Raw genomic sequence first — 23,724 nt, forward strand, 5'->3', positions numbered from 1 at the left:
TTTGCAAATACTCCATTTGAATTTTCTCTATTTTTTAAAGATAAATTCAAGGAGAGGGAACATGAATTCATTGAGTTGTGTAATAGCCGAAATCATATTTTAGTTACACACACACACACAGTGTAGAGAAATCTAATTTCGCGAACCATTCTAGCATCATGAATGTTGAGAAGAGGAGACGGCGACGCCGCGGCGATGAACGTCTTCCACGTCGGCGACCACACACAAGATTTCGGGGTTTTGACTCCCCAGTTTCTAAAAGACTTTTACCAACTTGGTGTTCAGTGAAAGTATTTCGTCGTCGGCGGAGGAACCTCCGCGAGGGAACCCGCCTAGGATTCGGTTCCGCGAGCATCAAAGCAACGAGACCTCCCATGTAACTGTAAACCACAACACACACACACAACATGCATTCGAATTTTCGTGCTTCTTCGAGTGATCAAGTTTTGTGACGTTTACCTCGTTGCCTTTTAAGAAACTCGAATGGGTTAGTTATTACACTTACGAATGGTTGATTTTCCTCATCCTTTTCGCTTCGATAGCACTTTTTAATGAGGCACTAAACCGAAATCGAGGGAGTTCGAGGCGTTTTGGGATTTTCCGAGTGGGGGTAAATAGACTTCCCGTTCTCAAACGGGGGTGAATTTATTGGAGTGAGTTTTTGGCTGACGTTTATTTTGTAGATTAAAGAGGTTTAATTGGTATTTAAAGCTGAAAATTCTCACATAGAGTAACTTCCCATGCATATTATAACATGGTTTGACATCAGGGCTGCAAGTAAAGGGAGTCTGGTGCCTCGAGGGGCTGGATCAAGAAGGGCGTTGAATTTAGTTTTTTCATTTAATATTACTGTGGGGGGGGGGGGCCGCCAAAATAGGCATTGACTGATCCCGGGTGACAGAGTAAATTTTCGTTTATAGTTGCGGCTCTGCCTGGTACGGGAGAGAATTTAAAAAGCTCCTGTCCAGTGGCTTAGAAAATATTTTATTATTTTCAATAATTTTTTTTTTTGCTCTAAAAATCTCTTGCTTTAATGGTCATACAGCTGCGTCTCCTAAATAGCATTAATTAACTGCTAATTAAAAAAAATATAGGAATCGGATATTTCTGAAAATTTTTATCTTTAAATGTACGCACATTTTTTATGCAGCTAAGGGTGGTATTCACCGACATGGTTTAAACTATAGTCACAATTTTTTGATGAGAGATCAACACGGATTGGTTAAATTCAGGTTTTCAACCAATCTATGTTGAACTCTTATCCGAAAATTGTGACTACAGTTTAAACCATGTCGGTGAATACGGCCCTAAGAGTGATACCTATAAAAATCACAAAAACATTTTTCGATGATAAGAGACAATTGCATCAACATCAATATACATCGATATCGCTACATGTTAAGATATTATCATGTGTGTGTATCATATTTTCAGTGCTGGATGGCTTCAAAATAGTGACCAGGTAAAAATTTGGCTCGTTTCATCACGAGAGACCAAGAACCAGAAGCAGCTGAAGCAAACATTCCTGCAATGCAGTCGATACGCCTACTCGAAACCGATACTGACAGGCGTATTTACCGTTTTGCCGCCCGTGGGCTACAGTAATTACTGCCGCCTTTCTACCACACTAGCCTAATTTTCTGTACCGCTCATTCCCCAAATTTGCCACCTTGGGCTATAGACCGCTTAGCCTGCACCCCTGTCTCCAAGTCACTTTTTTTGATCATTCACATGTGTCACTCGGTCTGTATGCCACTCTTTTGCTATTGACATGCTTGCACGCACTCCAGGATACTTGGTCACTCACTGACCAGGTCAGTTCCTTTCTAAGTCACTCTTTTCACCAAACGATTTTTGACCACTCACATGCAAGCAAACTCTCTGGGTGACAAATTTGGTCACTCACGTATCTAGTCCCTCACTTTCTTAGCAAAAGCAGGTTTTTTTTATGCCGCCTATGAAAAACCCTATACTAGTATAAAGCCGTGTAGTTCTTGCGGCAGTCAAAAAAGTGTTGAACAAATGTTTTCGATTGTTCAGATCCTAGATCCAATTTCCTTACACATTTTCTCCGAATCGGTTCAACGCTGTAATTCAGGCACCTTCAGCCTTATGATGCTTTATTCAAGTATCCAAAAAGACTCAATACTTGATATTACATTCGCGGGTTCTTGATCAACACCAGAATTGAACCAGTAAATGAATTCACGACCACATCTTGCCACCTTTCACCTATTCTAATTTTTTTTTTGACCATTAATTCCTCAAATTCGCTGTCCTGGGCTATAGCCCGGTAGCCCCCCCCCCCCGTTAATACGCTTCTGCCGATCCTAATGCTACTAAACGGAAGTACAAATCCCTTTTCTTGGTTTGTATATATGTGGCTCAAACTATACCAAACCATTACCGCCTAGAGATACATATATTTATCTCTAGATACATATAGATGTATCTCTAGAAGGTAATGACCAAACCCAAGAACTGTTCGTACACATAGTAGTCAGATTGACAACCCTAAAATACGTTCGTTCCCAGTACTACTGATGATGATGGGAGCGCTAAACGCAGAAATTGGTCTGCTGAAATACCCCCCCCCCCCTTCCCCCCTCCCAGTACTATTGTCAGAAAGTACCGGGGATGTTATTATATGTACATAGGTATATATTGTATAACGATCGGCATGGGGTCGGTTTACTGACAGGGCCTCCTACAGGGAACCCTGCTAGTGTCTTCCTTTCGATGACAGGAGGTTGGTTCCAACAAAAAAAAAATACAGAGAGACAGAGAGAAAGATGGCTATATGATGAGGTCGCGGGGATATGATTCAGGGGCTATTTTCTATTATTATTTTGTTAAAGGGAGGGTTGTACCCTCTTGTGGTCTCATAATACATTTTTCTCCGCCCAGTCACTTCAATGGCCTTTTGAAAAATATCATAAATGATATATATCCTTGGCTCATCCTATTTACAAATCCCCTCCTCCTATTTTTCAATAACCGAGGGAACCGGTGCGTTTACAAGCTGGAAATATAACCGGAAAGGATATTGAAAAAAAAAAATGGATATGCGGGAACCAGTATGTTTGCGGGCGATGAGGAATCTGTGTTGCATGAGGGCCCTTCCAAATTGAGCTTGGTCCCCAGTTTAATATAGTCAAGTCAGGGTCCCCTGTGTTAGATCCCGGTTAGATACTTTCTCGTTAAGGTTATGATGTGTTAGTCCAGTTGGTGAACAAGATGGCATAGACTAGTGTTTCACAAATTGGTTGATATCACCCCATGATCCAAGGAGATGGTTGGAGCTATGAATATTACTTAGGATCTTATGTGATGTTTTTAGGTAAGGGAGCCATGAGACAAATTTTTCTGAAGATATGGGAGGGAGAATAAAAAAGAAAATTTATAGGAAATCTTTTTTTTTTTGCATATAGGGCAGTGTTGGACATAATCACGGATATAGGCGATAAATTTCAAGTATTTATGTATTTACCAACGACGCTTGGTTATTATGCATAATCACCGATGAAAGGGGTAATTGGTTCAGTATTTATTAAATTTACCAACGACGCCTGAGTATTATCACCGGTGAAAGTGATAAATTTTTATCAAACTTACCAAGACGATTGGTATGCATTATAACAAATTATTATGTATAGTAACCGATTTATTATAGTTACCGCAACATATACATAGTATAAACAAACAGAGAGTCAGAGCAGATGCATGATGGCTATCGTGCCAATGAAATTGTTTCAGAGAGAGAAAACTTCATTAAAAACTTTCAAAATTTTCAAACTTCATAGTTGAAAATATTTCTTCAAAGGGAAATATTAAAAAAAAAAATCATTGAAAAATAATTTAAAAATCTTTATGTTCAAAAACTATTTTTATGTTCAAAACTGTTAAAAAAAGCATTGTTAAAACGTTTATTACCACAAAGAACGTTTCAAAAAATCACAAATAAATGAAAAAATAAACTAAAAAGTTCAAACTCAATTAATTTAGCAATCAAATTTCCCACACGAAAATGAAATGATTAATTATCACGATAATCATATTTCCTTCCACCAACAAACAAACAACCCAGATAGAAACAACATTTCACACCACAAAACAGAAACAAAATCCACACAGAACAGAAAAACCATCACCATTCTCCACCTAATTGTTCCAAAACCCACCAACCACCTAATTGGAAAGTTAGTTTTCTTTCCATCATCCTTTGTTATTTCATTGTTGTCTCTCCGACATTGTCGATACTATGGTCTGAGAGAGAGAGGAAAGACGCAGAGGAGAGGATAAAAAGACACACCACGCAAAAACCCATAGAAAAAAATTGGATCAGGAAGAGAGAGAGCTCTCCCTCTCTCTCTCTCTCTCTCTCTCTCCTCTTTCTCTCTCTGGTATTTCCTCTGAATGGCATCTGAATTCACGGAGAAAGTTTAGATATATACATCGAATAGACAAACAGGGAGTCAGAGTAGATGCATGATGATGATTGGCCCACTGATGACTGTGTGGCAATGAAAGGGTTTCAGAGAGAGAGAGAGAGTATCACTAGAGGAGAGAGAGATCATTAAAAAGACAACCCTTCTTGAAAAGTCTCGAACACCCCCCTCCTCCATTCCCAGTCATTACTCGTCTTCATCGCCGTCCTCATCGTCGTCGACGACGATGATGATGATGACGACGATTAGGCATTAATTGCTTCCTAACACTTCAAATCCGTGGAGAGACAGGCGATTTAACACAGCTGGAGTGTGTCCTTAAACGAGGTTCTGCGTATAATTGCTCACTCTCTCTCTCTCTTGTCTACCCTTTTTACCAAAAATCCCAAGGAGTCGAAAACAGTCACAAAATGATCGTGATCGTGGATTGCTGAAGAGGAAGAGGAGAGTGAGAGAGAGAGTGCGATCTCTCTGGTATTATACGAGCATAAAACAGAGTGCCACTTGGCATTATAATGCCGTTCTTCTGTGACAGGAGACATTTTCGAAGGCGGCTTTTACATTACTCCTACCACTTTCATAAGAGATGATGATGTAGTGTTATTTTCGATTGGATCATTTGCCTTAGCGTAGTAAAGTGCACTTATTACCACGAGTGTTGTCTCTCTCTCAAGAAAGAGCATTTTCAGTAGTTAACGCGATATTTTTTTTTAATTTGTCTCTGTTCGATGGCACGTGTTTGTGTCGATTTGGGAAATGTTTCGAGGAGTTTGAAATTCTTAAATAGGTTCTTCTTCATCAATGGAATTTTTCCACTCTCTCTTCTGGATTCTTCACCGGGAATCGAGGACTTTTTTTCGTGTATTTCGCTCTTTTACGTGGAAATATTAATGATTTTGTGAAGTGGATAAATCAGTTGATTTTCCAAAAAAAAAATGCTTTGAGTAAATGTTAAAAAAATGTATATATTGTGATTTTAATTGCATGTATTTGTGTGAATTTAACTTAATCCTTACATCCTCTTATTTTTATAAATTTAAACATGATAGGATAACAAAGTAGGTAGCCTACTGATTGATTCTATGGTAGGTGTCTTCGATCTTTCAGCAATCATGAACACGTTATACAGCGTATTAATAAGTGTTACGAGCTATCTACAACCTCTCATACAGTTTTACTGCTCCCATTTTTGTATTCTTTACTGGGTAAAGAACTGGGTAACTTTTTTCTGGTATTTTACTCCTATGAAGTGGAAATATTATTGATTTTGTTTATTGGACATATCAGTTGCTTTTCAAAAAGGAAGTTTGTTTTAAGGGGATGCTAGAGGAAACGGATATTGTGATTTTTATTTTGGGGTAGTGTTGTAAATTTTAATTTTGTCCTCTTATTTCTATAAATTGAAGCATTACTTGGAAACGTTGTTTACAAAACGGATTCGGAGCAGATTTCAATTTAGTAGAAAGTAACTCCCCCAGCATAGGTGTACGCAGGGAAGGGGAGGTGGGGGGGGGTTTAATTCCTCCCTGAGGCACTCCTACGATGCTGATAACCAGCATCTGCAGAGCACCAGGTGCATAGTATAGGAAAATGCAACTTTTCAATATTTTAAATGTCCAGCCACACAAGAATCTGCAATAGCCTATGGGTCTTCAGTCTCATAAGTCACGACCAAGAGCCCCGACTTTTCCCATTATCGTCAAAAAAGAGCACCTATATAGAAGTCAAATCCTACAGATGCAAAAAATTTATATCCTCAAAATTCTCATCTTCAAATTAATTTTTTAATTACGTTTCAATCATGAGTTCAGAATTATCGAGAAGGCTCTCACGAGCAGTTGCGTAGTGAGTAATGTTAATGCTCCGGAGGTTGAAAACCATCATTCAAAAACGTTGCGAGCGAGTAAACGCACTAAAAGGGAAATCTCAATGAGCATTAGTGAAAGTTTGGACCAGAAAAATAAGCTGCACTAAGCGGGAAAACATTCCAAATCGGAACGTTATAAGCGGGATCCATTGTGGCCTACATGTTGTAAAACCAGAAAATTTAGAGATGATGGATTTTAATAAAATCGAACGATTCCGTATCCATTACCGACCGGCCACTCCATCAAAGACATGATATTATCCTCAGTGGTGATTAAAAACAAAAAAAATGGAGAAATCGATTACTTTGTAGCAAGATTTTTCGCGAAAAAAATCAAAAGATCCCGATAAATATTTTCCGCATGATTTACGTCACAACGTATCAGTAATAGTAATCGCTACCAGAGAGAGATCAGTCAAATAAGGGTTACCAGTCAATTTCGGGGGCCGCTGGTGGTGGTCGAGTGGTAGTGGTGACCGCTGCAGTAGTAGTAGTAGTCAATTTCGGGTCTGAAGCCGCAAAAAACGGATCAGAAATGAGATTTAAATCATTTCTTTTCGAGTTCATCGGCCGATATTCAGTTCATCATGATTAATATGTCAAACCTGTGATGATACATTGGGGGTTATTTATGGTTTCTTTGCTACTATCCGTTCGTCGTTATAACCCGAAACATGAAAATAGACACTGCCTGTCAATTTACATAGTCGATATTATCCGTTAAGAATGCGATATTTTTACGCACATCGGTTAAGCTTTCAGGTTAACTTAAATACTATCAAAAGAGTTTTCAATTGTTGTTTTTGGGCTAAAAATATTTTTTGAGATTGGGAAAAATATATATGCAATCTCCATGGATTTGTCGCGAGATCGATAATTTTTGACGATGAGGTAATTGGAATCTATATATAAAATTGTTTTTTTTCTGTGTGTATGTGTGTGTGTGTGTGTATGTTCTCTATATAAATCTACAAATTTGGATCTATTTTATTCAAAAGTTTTGCATATATATATACCAAAAGGGACCCGACTTGAACGATAGTTCACGTTAAAAGTTTGTCAGAGCTGGGCAAATGCTCGAACTGGGCGAACTGGGCGAAAAACTGTCGGGCAACAATGGTTTCTCGGCCTCAACGAATCACTTTCGGAATATTTACTTTGGTTATCGTGGTTCCTTACCAATGCGTTTCAGACATGTATATGCCTTTACAATGGTTAGCCATTTCTTTAATTCTGTCAGAACATGCATAATAGTTTATATGCTTTTATATGGTAAGGTTTGTCACACTTCCGTGATAATAATATCTTGCATCACGATTTTCGAGAATAAATATACAGTGGAACCTCCCTTAACGGACACTTTTCTGATCCCCGGTCCCGTGGAATAGGACTTTAATATATTTCACTCCCCGTTATCGAACACTCTCGACAACGGACAGTAAAATCAGGAAAACTAATTGTTTTTCCAAATTCCAATTTGTGAATTTTTGTTCATAAATCGAGAATTTATCATATTCAGCGGTGATTATATATCATCTCAAAATCCCAAATCCTGAAAATCCCAATTAGAACGTTCTTGTACTGTCTGTTCTGAGACCAAAAGAAGTTACAGATTTCTAAGTGCAATATTCGCTGAGATATTTTTGAATTCAAAAACCGGAGAAAAGTTGAGAAAGGACAGCGTAAATCAGGTAAAGGAGCATCGTCCATTAGTTTATGGTGTTTTTGTGACACGCTGTATTTCCACTCTGAAAACTGGTGCGAGGCGAATTTTTTCTTCTCAGGTTTAAGTACTAAAAGACATTTTTTACGCAAATTGAGAAGGGATAGGGGGACTTTTTTTTGCCTTGGGGTGCCCGAACTCACCAAATGAATAGGTCTCAAAACGTCCTGGCATTTTGGGTGAATGTCTTGTGAGCCATACACACGGAACTAAGCGAGCTATATCCCAGTGTAGGGTGGCCAGATGAGAAACCAAGACAAATCCCGGAAATCCAAATTAAACATCGGGGGACGACGACGACAAAACACGGAATCAGTTAATAAAAACCGGGACATTTTAGAAATTTGGCGGACATCACAATATAAAATTGCAAACTTACAATACGTTACGGAAATATTATCACACAATTGAACAAAACCCGGGTAGCGCCTGGTGTTATAGCTAGTCTGAAATAATTTGATAACTGGTGTAAAGGGCGTCCACCTGAGCGTACCTGAGCCTCAGATGCATGGTATTACGCTCATTCTCTGCACAAAGCGCCAAAATGAGTAAAACAGTATAGGGTTATGGATGTCGGACGTCCCAAATATACGGGATTGAAGGGCATACACAGTTAAGGAGGAGTTCTTTGTTTTGTTTTTATTATTATTGAATCCATAACTTTTTTTAGTAGCACAAATAAAATCCTTTTTCTTTTCGCAATCATTTTTTCTAATTTTAAGATATTTCACGAAGCTATGGCATTTGTGCAGATTTTTTGAGATTTTTACTATTATTGAAAATGTCACCGCTCTCTCTATTGGCAGAGAACAACAAAGAACAAAATTAAAATAAAGTAATTAAATGTACGTACTGAGAACAGCTTAGACACTTCGAGCCTTTAAGTCTAGGCTTTTTTATAAGTATTAACTGGCAATATATTTGTCATAATTTTCAAATGACTTACTCGGTTAAAATAATACGTACATAGTGCTCAATATAGATTTACAGTTGCCATGTGAATCGCGTAATATTCGATTAAGCGGAGAAAAGTTGACATTTTACCTTAACATTGTCTCTGTGGGAGAAATATTTTTGCCGCCAGGGGCAAACATGATTTAGCTGCCCCCCACAACTTTAAAATTCGACAATTTTAGGATGGTTTTCTTTGTTTCCACATAAAACTGCAGCCCCTAAATTTTGCCACCCAGGGCAGTTGCCCCCTCGTTGAGCAACGCTGATATATATATATCATACATCGACAACGCGGCGCTTGGTAAAAAAGGACCCGTTTAAGAGGGGTATCCGTATTCACAAATCATTACCCAATTAAGAAACAGACTGCATTTGAAAATTATTCTCTGTTTCTTTCGATTTTTGATTGCGTAAAGGAAAACCGGGACAAATAGGCATCCTGAAAGCCTTTTTGAGGACAGTGAATTTAATTGCTAAAAATCGGGACATCTGGCCACCCTAGCCCAGTGGCAAGCTAGAAGGAGCTGCAAATTTTATTAATTCTTCAAGAACATCAAATCAGAATGAGCCACGGGTGCCAAATTTTGAATGGCTCGCGCGGGGGTGGGGTAAAGTCATGAATCCGCATCTGACCACACATACTGAAATATAATAAGCAATCCGTAATGGTTAATTAATAAATGAATAGAGTTTATAATAAGTAATTTGGTGAAAAATTAAGAAATAAACTGTAGATGACAGGAGCGGTAAAAAAGAAATAATAACAAAATTTTTAATTTTGTACATTAATTTGTTTTCTATTTAATGAATTAACCACAATTTTCTTACATTTCACAAATAACATTAAAAAAGTTCGAAAAATGTAAGAAATTTTGTGAACATGAATATATTTAATAACAAAAATGCAAGTCTTTTGTGCTGTTATTATTATTTTTGAATACTTTGAGAGGAATTTAATGCTTAACAAAAATAGCTAAATTCTTCTTTACAGTACATTTATATATTTTTTACATATTTCAGCATAAGCTGTTGTATATATTTTTTTAGTGAAATGTTTCAAGAGGGGAAAAAAACTCTTTTCCCCAGCAATTATTTTATGAACTTTGCATATTAAGAAAAACAAATTATAATAAAGTATGAGGATGTGGGGAAAAAAAGTTAATTATATTCCTTAATTTAGTCCAGGAATTTTGTTAATTTGCTTCTGATTTTTTCTCCCAACATTCAGTCATTGAAAAATGTTGGAAAAAAAAAGAAGCTTATTGTGTGCTATGAGAAAGTTTTAATGGTGATTAAGGGGGGGATTGCTCTTTGATAAAACTCGAAAAATTCAACCAATATATATACTAACATCACCGGTTGCATTTGCTCGAATGCAACCAATGAGCTTATTGGTTGAATTTTTCCAGTTTTATAAATGATCTTTTATCAAAATTTTATATTTTAATCCCGGCCTAATACATACAATATGGATCCCAACGGAATGCGTTTTAGGCCGGGATTACACTACTATAAAAGTTTGATAGAAGTACTTTTATAAAAGTTGAAAAATGCAACCAGTAAGAGCATCGGTAACATTCTAAGCAAATGCAATCAATCCCCTTCTTGATTGCATTTTTTCGAGTTTTATAATTGAACTTTTATGAAACTTTTATAGTGTGATCCTAGCCTTAGAACAAAAGTAGCAGTTGGAATAAAATGATTTTAAGTGTCTTGCAGGGGTTCCTAAACTTATTTACAATCGCGGCATCCCTGTCCGATCTATTTGGGAAAACATATCAAAATGCTGTGAGGCGTACTGCTTGGGGGGAGAATATAATTCCTATTAATGCTTTCATTATCATTTTGCCATAGTTCATCACCATGTTATCCGTAAGATTGTCTCGGTATCTCTGAGAGATCGTGAGGCACAACTTTTAGGAGTCATACGTCAACAGCGTATCACTCGTATTATATAAGAGGTCCTTGTTTCTCTTAAGGCAGCGTTTCCCAACCTTTCAGAACCGAAGGACGAGTAAAATAACTGAGATTATTCGATGGACCTCTAACCTAAAGAGCAAGTGTTGCATGGACATGTGTCCCGTATTTTACGGGACATTCCTGCATTTCTGTCTGTTCCGACTTCATACGATTGTTCAGTTTTTTTTTAACGAAGCTTATTCGAATTTGTAATCTTTACTTAAAAATGGTGAATTAAGATGACTTTCATAACTTATATATAAATTATATACTATGGTAATTATTGAATATATATATATATTCTCTCAATAAACACTACTCTCTCTCTCTTATTTGTCATGATCAACGTTTTTTTTCCGAGAGCTACGTTTCAATTCCCTGCGAGTGTGGCAGTAGTCATCAGTTTTCCACTTATTTATAATTTTCAGCTATTTCAGCAACACTTGGTAATTTTTCCACCTTTTGGCAATGTTTAAGGAAACAATTGGCAATATCTCGTATTTTTCCGCACCTCAGATCACAGTTTCTCGTATTTTTTTAAGGAAAATGGTCCTCCCACTCAAGACGAATGCGTTTTCTTGAAATACATCAAAATTAATTCTGCGATTTGCTGCAGTCCTTTATTCCGCCCTCCTCCCCTTCAACAATATTTGGCAAGAATCAGCAAATTTGTCTTAAATTTCATTTTTTCACTACAATTTACTCCATTATTTGCGATTACAGTATTGCAATTTACGGTATTTTTCTCGATTAGACATGATTACCCTAAGTATGGAACTCTAACTTTTATTTCAATCCATATAAGAATATCACTATTTAAATAAAAACATTTTTCATTCAATTAAAATTATCAAGTCTGCCTGCAGACCACCTGCACTATCATCGCGGACCATAGGTTGAGAAACTCTGCCCTAGAGCAAGGGTGATCAATTTTCAGTAGAGTGAGGGCCAGCTTAATTGGTTTGAGAATGTGCCACGGATCAATTAAGTGATCTAGAATTACGTCATGGGTCACTTAAGTGATCTAGAATTACGTCATGGGTCACTTAAGTGATCTATGAATGTGCCAGGGAGCACTTGATTGACCTGGGTACTTTGCCAAAATCACATAAGTGATCTATAAATGTGCCGCGAGCCACTTTAGTGATTTGGAACTGTGTCGGGGGTCACTCAAGTGATCTATAAATAAGCCGTGGGTCCCTTAAGAGATGTGGGAATGAGCTGCGGGGTCCTTGCCGCGATCTTGAAACTTGTCTCATCGTACCAAATCTAAGACCATGCCGCGGGTCACTCAAGTGGTTTGCAAATATGCCGCGGGTCACTCAAGTGGTCTGCAAATATACTGCGGGTTCCTTACATGATCTGAAAATGTGACGCGGAGCACTTAAATGATGTGTAACTTCACCGCAGGTCACTTAATTGATATGGAACTTTGCCGTAGGTCACTCAATTAATCTGTAAACATGCCGGAGGTTCCTTAAGTGATCCGGGAATGTTTGTCTGCGGGTCACATAAGTAAATTTGCTGCTTGATTCGGTTTTACAAAATCACGTTTTAGGTAGCGCGCCACATCAGATGACTTCGAGAGTCACGGGTTGAGCATGTATACCTTAGGCGGAAGGGGGGGGGGTTCTTGTTGAACTAATATTTGAATAGACTCTCATTGGAATCTCGTTAAGAACAACTCGCTTATTACGAATGTAATTGATCATTGATTTTTTTTTTTATCATTTTTGTCGCACCACGGTCATTTTCTGTACACGAGGACCAATTAGACCGGGACCTACAATTTATTGCCGATTCCGAACGGCAGGCTTGTTTTTTTATACTCATCGAGAGGTTGGTGCACTAAACCCTCGATGGGGCAATGCTCCCTGCGGTGGCAATTTTTTGCTGCGGTCAAGTCACCGTTTTTTTTGTTAAGTTTTCTGACAAGGATGAACCGGGTATCGAACTCGCGACCCCTCTGAACATACTTTGGCACTTTAGGCGAGCATCTTATCGACCGGGCTACCGCGCCCCGAATTTAATATTTTTCATATATTGGACATAAAATTAATAATTTTCAATGCACGTTTTCTGAGTTCGAGTCAAGAGGTTGCTCGGATTGACGGGATTCGGATTAGTGGGACGACATTAGTTTAGGAAATCTGCCCGCTGTGGGCATCGTACCGAAGTCTCATCATCAGGATCTAGGTTCGAACCTCGTTGACGTACTGTGGTGGTCGGCTGAAGTTGGTTTTCTGTGGTTTTCCGACTTTGAGACGTGAATGTGTGTGAGCTGGTCTCTCATTTAAAAAAGTCCCTCCGCAAGACAGCAGGCAGACTTACAACACGATGCCAACATGAATAGTGTGTTGCATTGTATATTCATTAATTATTGGTCGAATAGCCCCAGCTCCCCATGTTCCGGTGCCTATGAAGTCATTCAAAAAGAGCGAGATTATAAATTTTTACCTTTTTCATTTTCTTAAACGAGAATATTCTCTTAGCCTACCATCTATAGGCGTTACTCAGTGGCGTATTTACAGTGGGGCTAGCGAGCTATAGCTCAAGGCGGAAAGCTCAGAAAGGCTGTAAATTTGGGGAATGAGTGACCAAGAGAATTAGTAGAATAGGAGAAGGGCCCCCGAAATTTGCATAACCCTCAATAAATCCCCCTCTTCCCAGACAGCAAGGGGGACTAGGCCAGTGAGCGCTAGACCCTACAGCAAGGGTGCTAAACCTTTTGCAGCCTCCCCAGAAGGCCCAGCCCACACGGGTGAAGGGCTTATATCCCGCAAGAGACAGAGTCTGGGCATTGTCTAGTCTGACAGATCTTTTGCAGAGTGCGGACCACATCATTGGTTTGAAAATGTGTTGCGGGCTGCTTAAGTGGTTTGGAATTGTGCCGGGGCCGGTGACCTGAAATGAACTGATCATTTAATTGAAGTGGGAGAGTGCCGTGGGCCACTTGAGTAATTTGTTGCAGTGCCCCAGGTCACTTAAGCGATATGCAAATGTGCCGCGGGATACTTGAGAAATCTTGCCGTGTTGGTATGTGCCGCGGATCTTTTTAGTGACATGTAAATGTGCCGCGGGCTGCTAAGGGGGATTTGAAATTGTGCCGTAGGCCACTTTAGTGATCTGTAATGTAACTTAAGTGATCTGGGGAAAATGTGCCGCTTAGTTCATTTTTACATAATTAGGTTTGAGGTCGTGGGCTACATCAGATGACTCCGGGGGGGGGGGGCACAATTGTCATGCGTTCCATGGGTTGAGCATATACGACCTAGAGAGTTAGCAAGCATGTGAGTGAGCAAAAGAGTGACTTGGAGCGTGAACAAGCATGTGAATGACCAAACGGATGTCCTACAGTGTGAGGGACCAGGCCAGTAAATGACCTACAGCGTGTGAAAGTATGTGAGTGACCAAAACACTGTAAAACATATGAATGACTAAAAGAGTGACTTCAACACATTTGTTCCTGCAGGAGCGGGGGGGGGGAACAATCGGGCTGACAGCACAGGGTGGCGAATTCGAGGGAAAGAGTTGTCAAGAAAATTAGTCTAGAATGGGGAGAAGGGTGGCAAAACCATAAATGCTCCTATCTGGGCTTATTTTATACTATAATAATTCGAACGATTGCTGAGATACGGCTACCGAATAATCACATTCATTTTATTGCACGAAATTTCCATATTGCGCAGCAATTTTCGAAGAGTCATCATTCATCTGATGACAGAGCCCTCAATGAATGGATCCAATTGCTCAGATTGGCAGATACAGCAAGGCCCTTATTTCAGTCAGAATAATTCAGTATATTTCCAACACGACATTTCTTCCAATACGTGTCACAAAAACAAGTCGCAAATACGGATCTTGCATTCACAGATATCTTCTTATCGTCGTAATTGGAATCAACATGAACTTTTTCGACAATCGTAAGTATGACATTTCAGCCGTGTATGAAAATTACATGAAAACGACTGAAAAAAGTTTTTTTTTCAACGCATGAGCAACTTGTTAGACAGTCGCATGTTTATCACTATCTGATCATCATTTTACCCTTTAGAAAAAAAAATATAAAAGCAAATAACACACCATAAAAAAGATCTCTTTATACTTTCGCACGTTCACATCCTTGGCTTTCTTAGGGAACCGTCATCATGGCCGCGTACATACAGCATGCACATACTATATGAGGATTTTAGCATAACACTTCCATTTGTGAAACTTCCGTCCAGAGGAGCGATTTCCGGTTGATAAGATCAAGACACTTCTCTCTTTTTTTTTAAGAGTGTTATCCGCTCGTGGTTATCCATTAATGATAACACCTATATAACCGGTATTATCCTTCAACCCCCCTGCACACTATTTTCTTATACTCCTTGTCATAATGGCACGATCGTCGAGATTACGCAAGAAGAAACTCTCTTGATGTCCGTGCTCATGGAAATCTCTGTATAATCGGCCAATGTCTTCTTTCTACTGGCACGCTACCAGTAGGACTTTAGTCAAAAGTGAGTGACGTTGGATCGGATCCAGAAAAATTCGATGTTTCCGAAAATAGAAAGTAAAAAAATATTTTTCTAATGTCTCCTCGTTGTGTCCAGATAATCCTTTTTTCCTGTTAATAAAATAATTTGGACTGTAATTGAAAACTGTATCGTGATTTTGCGTATCTACCAAGTATATCTGTCTTCTAATTGAGTGTGATGCAGTGGGGCTTCGCAATTCGATACACTATTCTGTCTAACTAATGTCGAATTGAGGGTCAATATGCAGGGTGATTATGAATAAAATGACACTACTCAAACGTATGTAGTGCCCATTCTGACGGAGGTGTTTTGATGAAACCTGGTATATCCACCACCGCCACAGTGGTAGTCGGCTTTATCTCGGTCGGTGGTTATCTTCCCCCCCCCCCCATGGGTCCAAATAACGTGTAAGCCCTAAGCAAAGGAAGCATAGCGGAAGCTACATACGTCTGAGTAGTGTTATCCGAAAACATAATTTTGAAGAGCAATTTCACTCCTCTACAAAATTTTAAGGGAAATTCTTGTAAAAAACAGGAGAATTTTTTTTATTACTGAGAAATGACTCCAATAAAAAATAAAAACCTAAAATTTGAAGGAGTATGTTTACTCCTTAAGGAAATTTGGAGGAGTAAAATTGAATTTTTTTCATGCGTGAATCACGCATCTTCATGCGTATTGGCGAACACTGCGTGCTTTTGAGTAGACAGTTTAAGTATTTTTAGTGTCAGTTAATTTATAACCGATTAGTACGATAGGTATTAGGCTATTGTGCAATTTTAATTAATGGCACATGAGCAGTACTGACGAATTTGAGCTTCTAATTGCGAAGCATCTCTGTATTAACCAATTAAATGAGCGTACAATACGGATTACATTGGCATAGGCTGGAGGACGGAGAGGTGGACATCTCCACCCCCGGTCAATATACACACCCTCGGCGATTCACCCCCCCCCCCTTCTCGTACGAGGAGTCCGTATCCATATTATGTTGGTGTGAGAGTGTCGGAGAACATTGAAAAACCCACCACGGGAACCAAACGAGCCCACCATTGATCTGGTTCACTGAAAGATTCCAAAAACGTTCTGGTATCGTACACTGACCGCCAAGCATAGAACACACCCAACTCGCCCCATATACAGAAGATCCCACTTGTGTATATTCCCAACTTGGAATGTTCCCCCACTCAGTACAACTTATTTTTGTGATACAGCTCTCGGTCCATCAGTCACTTATTTCACCCAAGTGATCATTTCACCATGACCCTTACACTAAAAAATGCATACATGTCTCTGTTGTTTTAATAATTTCTTGCTCTCGTGAATATGCATCAGCGGAACTCTTGTCCGAACGGTCATTTTGTAAATTTTCTGGGAGGGCTACGCGGTTGTTGAGAATCGCTGCTCTAAATTAAGATATTTGATGGGCTCAAACCATGATTTGAATGGGACAGTGGGACAATCAGTGCCTTCCAAACATGCGCATCAACGGCCCTTACATTTGAATACATTTTGAAGGTTTTAATTTATTATTTTTAGTTATTTTACTTTTTTTTTTGGGGGGGGGGTTTCTTTGCTTCAAAAAGTTATTTTATTTTGTTGTTGAAAATTAAATTCAGTGTATTTCATCGTAAAAAAAAGACATATTTTATAAAAGATAGGAAAAGAAGCTAAAGAATTCTTTATGACCCGGAGCTTGTAAAGACTTCATCAGTTATACAAGTTTCAATAAAATAAATGAATTTCTTATAAGAAAAAACACCAGGCAAAATATTCCACAGAATATTCCTTAAACATTTCACAGCATAAAATACTATCAATGCTAATTAATAACTTACTTTTTCGTTTTGGTAGGCAGTAACAGCAATGAACTCGGTCTCCTTAAAGACATACGTACGAAATGTCGAATAAGGAAGTTTGAGGATATCATTGGCACGTACTAGATGGAAGCGAGGTTGATACTTGTGCATCGAGTTGAGAATCGTCTACAAACAAAAAGGGAAAAATATATGTAATTAATAAATTAATAAAAAAAATTAATAGATTAATCAATTCAAAAAATATCGAATAATAAAATTTTTCCGAATCGGGTTCCAATGGCTAAATAGAGATGTAACTTAATCGTAATAATAGAGACTTATTATGTGTCTGGTTCGTTGCATCTACAATTGCTATTCATTTATGGGTTTGATAGTGACATCAAAGTACAGAGATAGAGAGAGTTGTCTTCTTTTTGACTGCTATTCATTTCCTGCAGCATGAATTGGGCGGAGATTCGAGTAACAAGCCATGACGACTGTATTTATCAGCGGACCATGTCAATTTCTCGCGGCAGCAATGTCCCATCACGCATTGTTATTACTCTCTCTCTCACACACACACAACCACCACATTATATACAATATTGTTCTCTCTCTTCTTTATAGTCTTCAAGATCGCTTTAGTAGTACTTTCTTCGCTATCCAATATGGCTGTCGATTCGAATTTCATTATGGACCGTCTCGAGATGATAATAATAGAAAAAAAAAAATATTCGTATTAAATGGGTAGGAACGTGTAATGATCCGTAGTCTTGATGCTTATAAGATCTATTATTCATCAGTTAATGTGTTATGTAATCGAATTTCGTAGACTGGATGATTATTTGCATCGTGGGTTCGGTGATGTTTGCGTGGTTTTCAATCTAAATATCCGTTTATGATTTCTTTTTATTCTTGAATTTTTTTTGGCTTATAAATTAATAAATTGTGAAAAATGTAGACCACGATGTACTGAAATACGGATTAACTTCGTTTTTCAGTTGGTTCGTAGCTTATAATACTGCCAGTACTAAATTTGGAATTTCTTAGGGCATTACTTAAGCTAATCATGGCCAGTAATGTGTCTGAGGTATTGCTCTGGTAATAGGTGCCCAGATCAATGGGAGATTTTTCTCCCTCAAAGTCATCGATTACATTAGGGTATTATGCATAATTACCGATGAAAGTGATAAATTTAAACTATTTATCAAATTAACCAATATTATGATAGATACGATACTATCAATCTCTCGTAAAAATAATTATTTTAGTATTTATCAAATTCAATACGATGCTTGGATATTATGCATAATCACCAGTAAAAGTGATAAATTGATCAAACTTATGACTGGCGATTATGCAAAAAACCGAATTATTACATTTACCGTAACATATTCTGTAGACAAAAACATTTTGAGCCCCTTCCCTCTTTAGCCCCACCTCTCCTTTTAGTTGCATGTTCCATTCGAAGCTCTAGAACATAGTCTCCCAAACTTTTTGTTCCATCGCTCCCTTCATCAGAAATTTTTTCCTCACATCGCCCTCCAACTCAAGTAAACCCATAGGATCCTATGTTAAATCAGTAGGTTCTATCGCCCACCAGGGGGCGATATTGCCCACTTTGGGAAACACTGCTCTAGAACATTACTACACATATCCCTGCCCAGATACGTCTCATGGACATTGCTTTGTGGCAGTCTTCAGATATGTCTTTGATTCATTGCTATATTTATCCATGCCGAGTTACAGCTTTGAGCTATTACTCGGGAAACCTATGCTATGGCACGTCTCTGAGACATTGCTCGAGAGAGAGAGAGAGAGAAAGCACATTATTCTCTTCGTACAGTTCTGGAGCATTATTGTACATGGATGCTCAAGCTCATCACATTTTCTAAGTTTCTAAGGCCGGTATTACATTATAAAAGTTTGATACAATCCCTTTTATAAAACTTGAAAAATCTAACCAATAAGGTTATTGGCTACATTCTAGAAAATGCAACCTGTGACCTTATTGGCTGTATTTTTCAAGTTTTATAAAAGGACTTTTATTAAACTTTTATAGTGTAATACCGGCCTAAGACATTTTTTAGGTTACCCATGGCCATTGTAACTTAGTTATGGAAAATTACTTCGAATACCCCCGCCCATATGTTTCTCTGAGGCATTGATTCGGTTATCCTTTTGTCTAGCTGAGACACTGGAGAATAACTCTCGATATTTGGGCTATAATACATCTCATACCTATGCCCAATAATGGTTATGAACCATAGCTATGGATACATGTAGATTTTTTGAAGTACCTATTGCTGTAGTTACCCATAGCGATCAAGAATCTATGGAGAATTTCTCTGGTTATAGATAAAACTGGCTAATATAATTCATTAGGATTTCAGATAACGTAAGATTATCAGATCGGATAATATTTTTCCAATTCCTATCGATGACACGGACACAAATATTTTTAGAAAAAAGAAGATAAAAAGCTGGAAAAAGTGACAATTGAGGAATCAATTATCATTTTAGTGACACTTCACGGTGCTAAAGAAAGGGAATAGCCATTTCGTGGACCGTATTCATCATTCAATGACCATGTAACAAAAAAAAAAAATAAGCACGAAAATAGTTAATAAAAATCGTCACGACCTATGACTATACCTACCAAGATATTTTTTGTCTCTGTCACACACTAAAAGATAAAAAAGAAAAACACGCGTTAAAGCCGTCACTTTCTCACCAACAGGAAACCTTTATAAAAATATAATATTAAAAAAAAAAACACGATTGTCATTGGGGCGATTGTTCTTGAGACATGTCGGTTTTGTCGTGATTATTATATCAAAAATACATACACACACATATATATATATAAATATGAGAAACGCGCGTTAAAACGCAACACAGAAAAGCGCCGATAATGACGAGACTGTCAATTTGAAACTTTATACATCATGGAATCGCTCAATCGGGCGCGCGCCGCCGCGTGTGCATTTACACAAAAAAATGTGCGCCATAAAACGAAAATATTCTCTTCCAAAAGCTTTATTTTATTTATTTTTATGATCGGATTTATTGTGTGTGTGTGTTTTTTTAATATTATTTATTCACGCGTTTTATTTCTATCACGGCCGTCAAACGATAAATTTTGTTTGTTGCTGATGGGTTTTTTTCTCTGTCTAGCATCAAAATTCAATTGAAATCTGGACTTTCAAAAATTTTTACGGCACGGGAAAAAACGGGATATTTTCATTTTTTTCATCTTACAGGGGTAGGAGGACTACATACTGGGTAAAAAATTAACTAAATTATCTCAATTATCTCAGCGTTCTATACCCAGTGGGTATAATTTGGTGAAACACACCAAATTTTCGTTGCATTTTAAATCATGCGGTAAATGATGTTATTGAATTATTTATTTTTTGTTAATTGTCTATGGTCCCGTGTATATTGGAATATACATGGCAAATACAGTCGAATACCGTTATAGCGAAAATCTCGTTTCAACGAACACTTTTCTAACCCCCCAGATGAGTTTACATATAGGAAACAATGTAAAACAAATTTCGTGGAATCGTCCATGTCGTTATAAATGTATATACATGCAGAGTCACTTGGAAAATTTATCCCCATAAGATAGCTAAATTAATGCAGTCAAACTTCTTTACAACTAGCTCGGCTATAACGACAGTAATTTGTGATCCCGACTCCTTCCCGTTCTGAGAAAACCTGGAATTTCTTCATTACGAAATTTCATTGTAACGAAGTGATTTCTCCGGTTTCTTGGAGTTCGTAACAATGGGATTTGACTGTACAAGAGTCAAAAAACTCGTTATACCGATTTCTTTTCGAAATTTTTGTGCTGTTTTAGAGAAAGTACATATCTTTTAGTGTTATTTCAATACAAAATACCGCTATATATAAAGTACAATATTATTACAATTATGAAGAAGGAGATGTTCCCTTGACGGTGTAACTTTATTGAGAGTTGCTGAAAGTTTACGTAAGCAGAGATTTATAAAAGCGCTCAAAATTGAGGAGGTTGAAAATAGATTCAAGGTAAAAACTATTCAAATTTGCTTAGCAAGGTATTATCTGTTCATAGTTGACATTAAAATCAAAGCAAACCGTATATTTTAATTAACCATTTTAGCACATTAACAAAAATCCACTCTAATTAATTGAATTGCTGTGTTGACGTATTGTTTCAATTAAGATGTGCGAACAGCATCAATTTATATTCGTTAAAAAAAATCAATACGTTTACACGGGGTGGGGGTGAACCATAGAGGGTTAAAAAACATGACTTGCAGGAGAAAATATGGCGCTGTGTGTGCACATTTAATAATTGTATAAAAGTAAAATTCATATAGAGATATAGAGTGTTTGAGACAAAAAAAATCTAAAAACATATTTGAAAGTTCTTGGGTAGCATAATTCGGTGATTGCGATGGCATTGTCTCAGTGTGCTGCATACAGCACAGCTGAATTAAATTATTTTAGATTATCGATGTAAATATGTAAAGTCATGTTTGACCAGTTGCTCACGAGCACCCAAGAGCGCTCGATGATTATGACCAGTAGCTACTGTACTCACGAGTCATTGAGTGTGTTTGTGTTGAAAACCACACATAAACGCTCCATCAAAAGTGAGTATTATTATGGTGATTTAAGCTTGAGCTCATGACAAAATTGCTGAATGTGGGTGCTGTTATTTTGATGATTAAGCATTGACGGTGCTCGCTACTTCAAAAAACGTTGAACCTTCCCTTCCCCCACTTTTCCCGTGGGGTGTGGAAATTTTATAAGGTAATATAAAAACATGAAAATGTTAAGCATTTCCATGTTTAATGAAAAATTTTCATTATGTTGTTTTATGAAATAATTACAATGGAATAATTAAAAGATTTTGTTTCGATTTTCATCAGCCCCCTATCGATCATTTTATTAATTAAATTTTTTTTGACAAAAATTTATTTGTGATGTTGAGTATGTACATACACTGCAGACCAACTTTTTGGCGCTGGTTCACCCAATGTTTTGATCTCCAAAGAGTTTTTAATAGGAATAATTTAATTAGATTGTACTTACATGTATTTTTATATATATAACTATGTTTCTTCAGACATTTTAGGAAAGGAAATTACGACGATTGAAATTAAGCACCAGAAAGTCAACCCTTAACCCTTTAAGTCCGAGCTCAATCGATCATGCAGGTTAAATACTTGACAAACATTCATGTTTTCAAAATTTTTCCGGTCTTGAAGGGTTATGTCGTCAGACAGACAGGAAATTACGTTAATATTCTATTCTGGTCTGTTTACGACAATCGATATGAAGACTAATACACAGGCCGAACCTTTATATACAGTAGAACATCGATAACCTGATATGCGGATGACTCGACTACCCTGATAACTCGACATTTATTCTCATGTCTGGCGCAAGTCAAAATTCAATGGGAAGAGACCTCTCCAACTCGACACAAGATGGCTCAACCGATGAAAATTGAAAATGAAACCTCGCCAACTTGACATCCGCCAAAGTCGACATGTTTATCGATACTCTCGGGGTGTCGAGTTATCAAGGTTCCATTGCAGAATGAGTGGGTGAGTGTTTCAAGTCCACACATTGATCGATTTCACGGAGAAGTCAGCGCAAAAAACAACAAATTTAGAGGCTACAGTCCGAGAGATACAGAGAGGCAAAAGCGTGTTTCGACACATAAAAACTCGCGTTGAAGAGTCATGTCCCGTTATTTTATCTAATATCCAGCGGCGCCTGGAAAAAGGAATCCCCAGACGCCTCTCGTTTCACAGATTGAAACTTGACGAATTTTTCTTCTCTGCCCCCCCCCCCCTCCCCTAGAGCATTCCACTCTAGCCAGCCATCACACCACTGGACTTAATTCCGAAAATAACCTCCTCTCCCTCTCTCTCTGAACCCAAACACTACAACCTCCAGTCTACCAACAACATCACCTTACAAAACTTCTAGTTACTACACCCTCTTTTTATCCATTAGTAGTACATACACATACTCTTGGCAAGGATGATTGCATACCATATTGCTCGAGGGCGTTTTCAGTATTTATACCAAGCAGAGTCTTGGGAATTGTGAGGCCGCCCTGTTGTCTCTGAAGCCCGAATCTTCCGGCTCTAAATCTAATAGACACTAAACAAATTAGAAGAGACGTCTCTTTCGCTCTCTCTATCTATCTATATATATATTTTTTTCCCTATTCTATCCTGTAGTCGATTTCGTTGTGCCTTACGTCCATTTTTTATCCTGTATTGGCCGTACGCGGGCAGAAAATAAATTACAATGCTTTGTACCAAGAAATATCTTCATTTTTACCATTTTTACTCTCTAGTACACTTGGGAGAGAGTTTCAAGTGTTCAATATGATTAAGTTATGTGTGTAAGACAGTGGTTCTCGACTTGGGGCCACATGCCCCCCTTG

General features: G+C 37.9%; 1 protein-coding gene across 4 annotated transcripts in view; it reads right to left on the reverse strand.

Annotated features, from left to right (window-relative positions):
• Positions 1 to 23,724, reverse strand: part of LOC149081723 (uncharacterized) — a 102,535-nt gene that overhangs the window by 21,579 nt on the left and 57,232 nt on the right. For 2 of the 4 annotated variants that reach the window (XM_089237141.1, XM_089237140.1), the window contains exons 3-4: positions 19,927 to 19,953; positions 17,307 to 17,453 (exon numbers count right to left, since the gene is read on the reverse strand). In XM_089237141.1, the coding sequence (XP_089093267.1) occupies positions 17,307 to 17,453; positions 19,927 to 19,953 (174 nt within the window). The remainder of the gene's footprint in view (positions 1 to 17,306; positions 17,454 to 19,926; positions 19,954 to 23,724) is intronic. The other 2 variants (XM_089237143.1, XM_089237142.1) reach the window with 1 other exon arrangement.

Source organism: Pholcus phalangioides, unplaced genomic scaffold (assembly GCF_987345545.1).
Source record: "Pholcus phalangioides strain wild (caught in Gottingen) unplaced genomic scaffold, Ppha-v1.0 ptg000009l_1, whole genome shotgun sequence".
NCBI classification, from domain to species: domain Eukaryota; kingdom Metazoa; phylum Arthropoda; class Arachnida; order Araneae; family Pholcidae; genus Pholcus; species Pholcus phalangioides.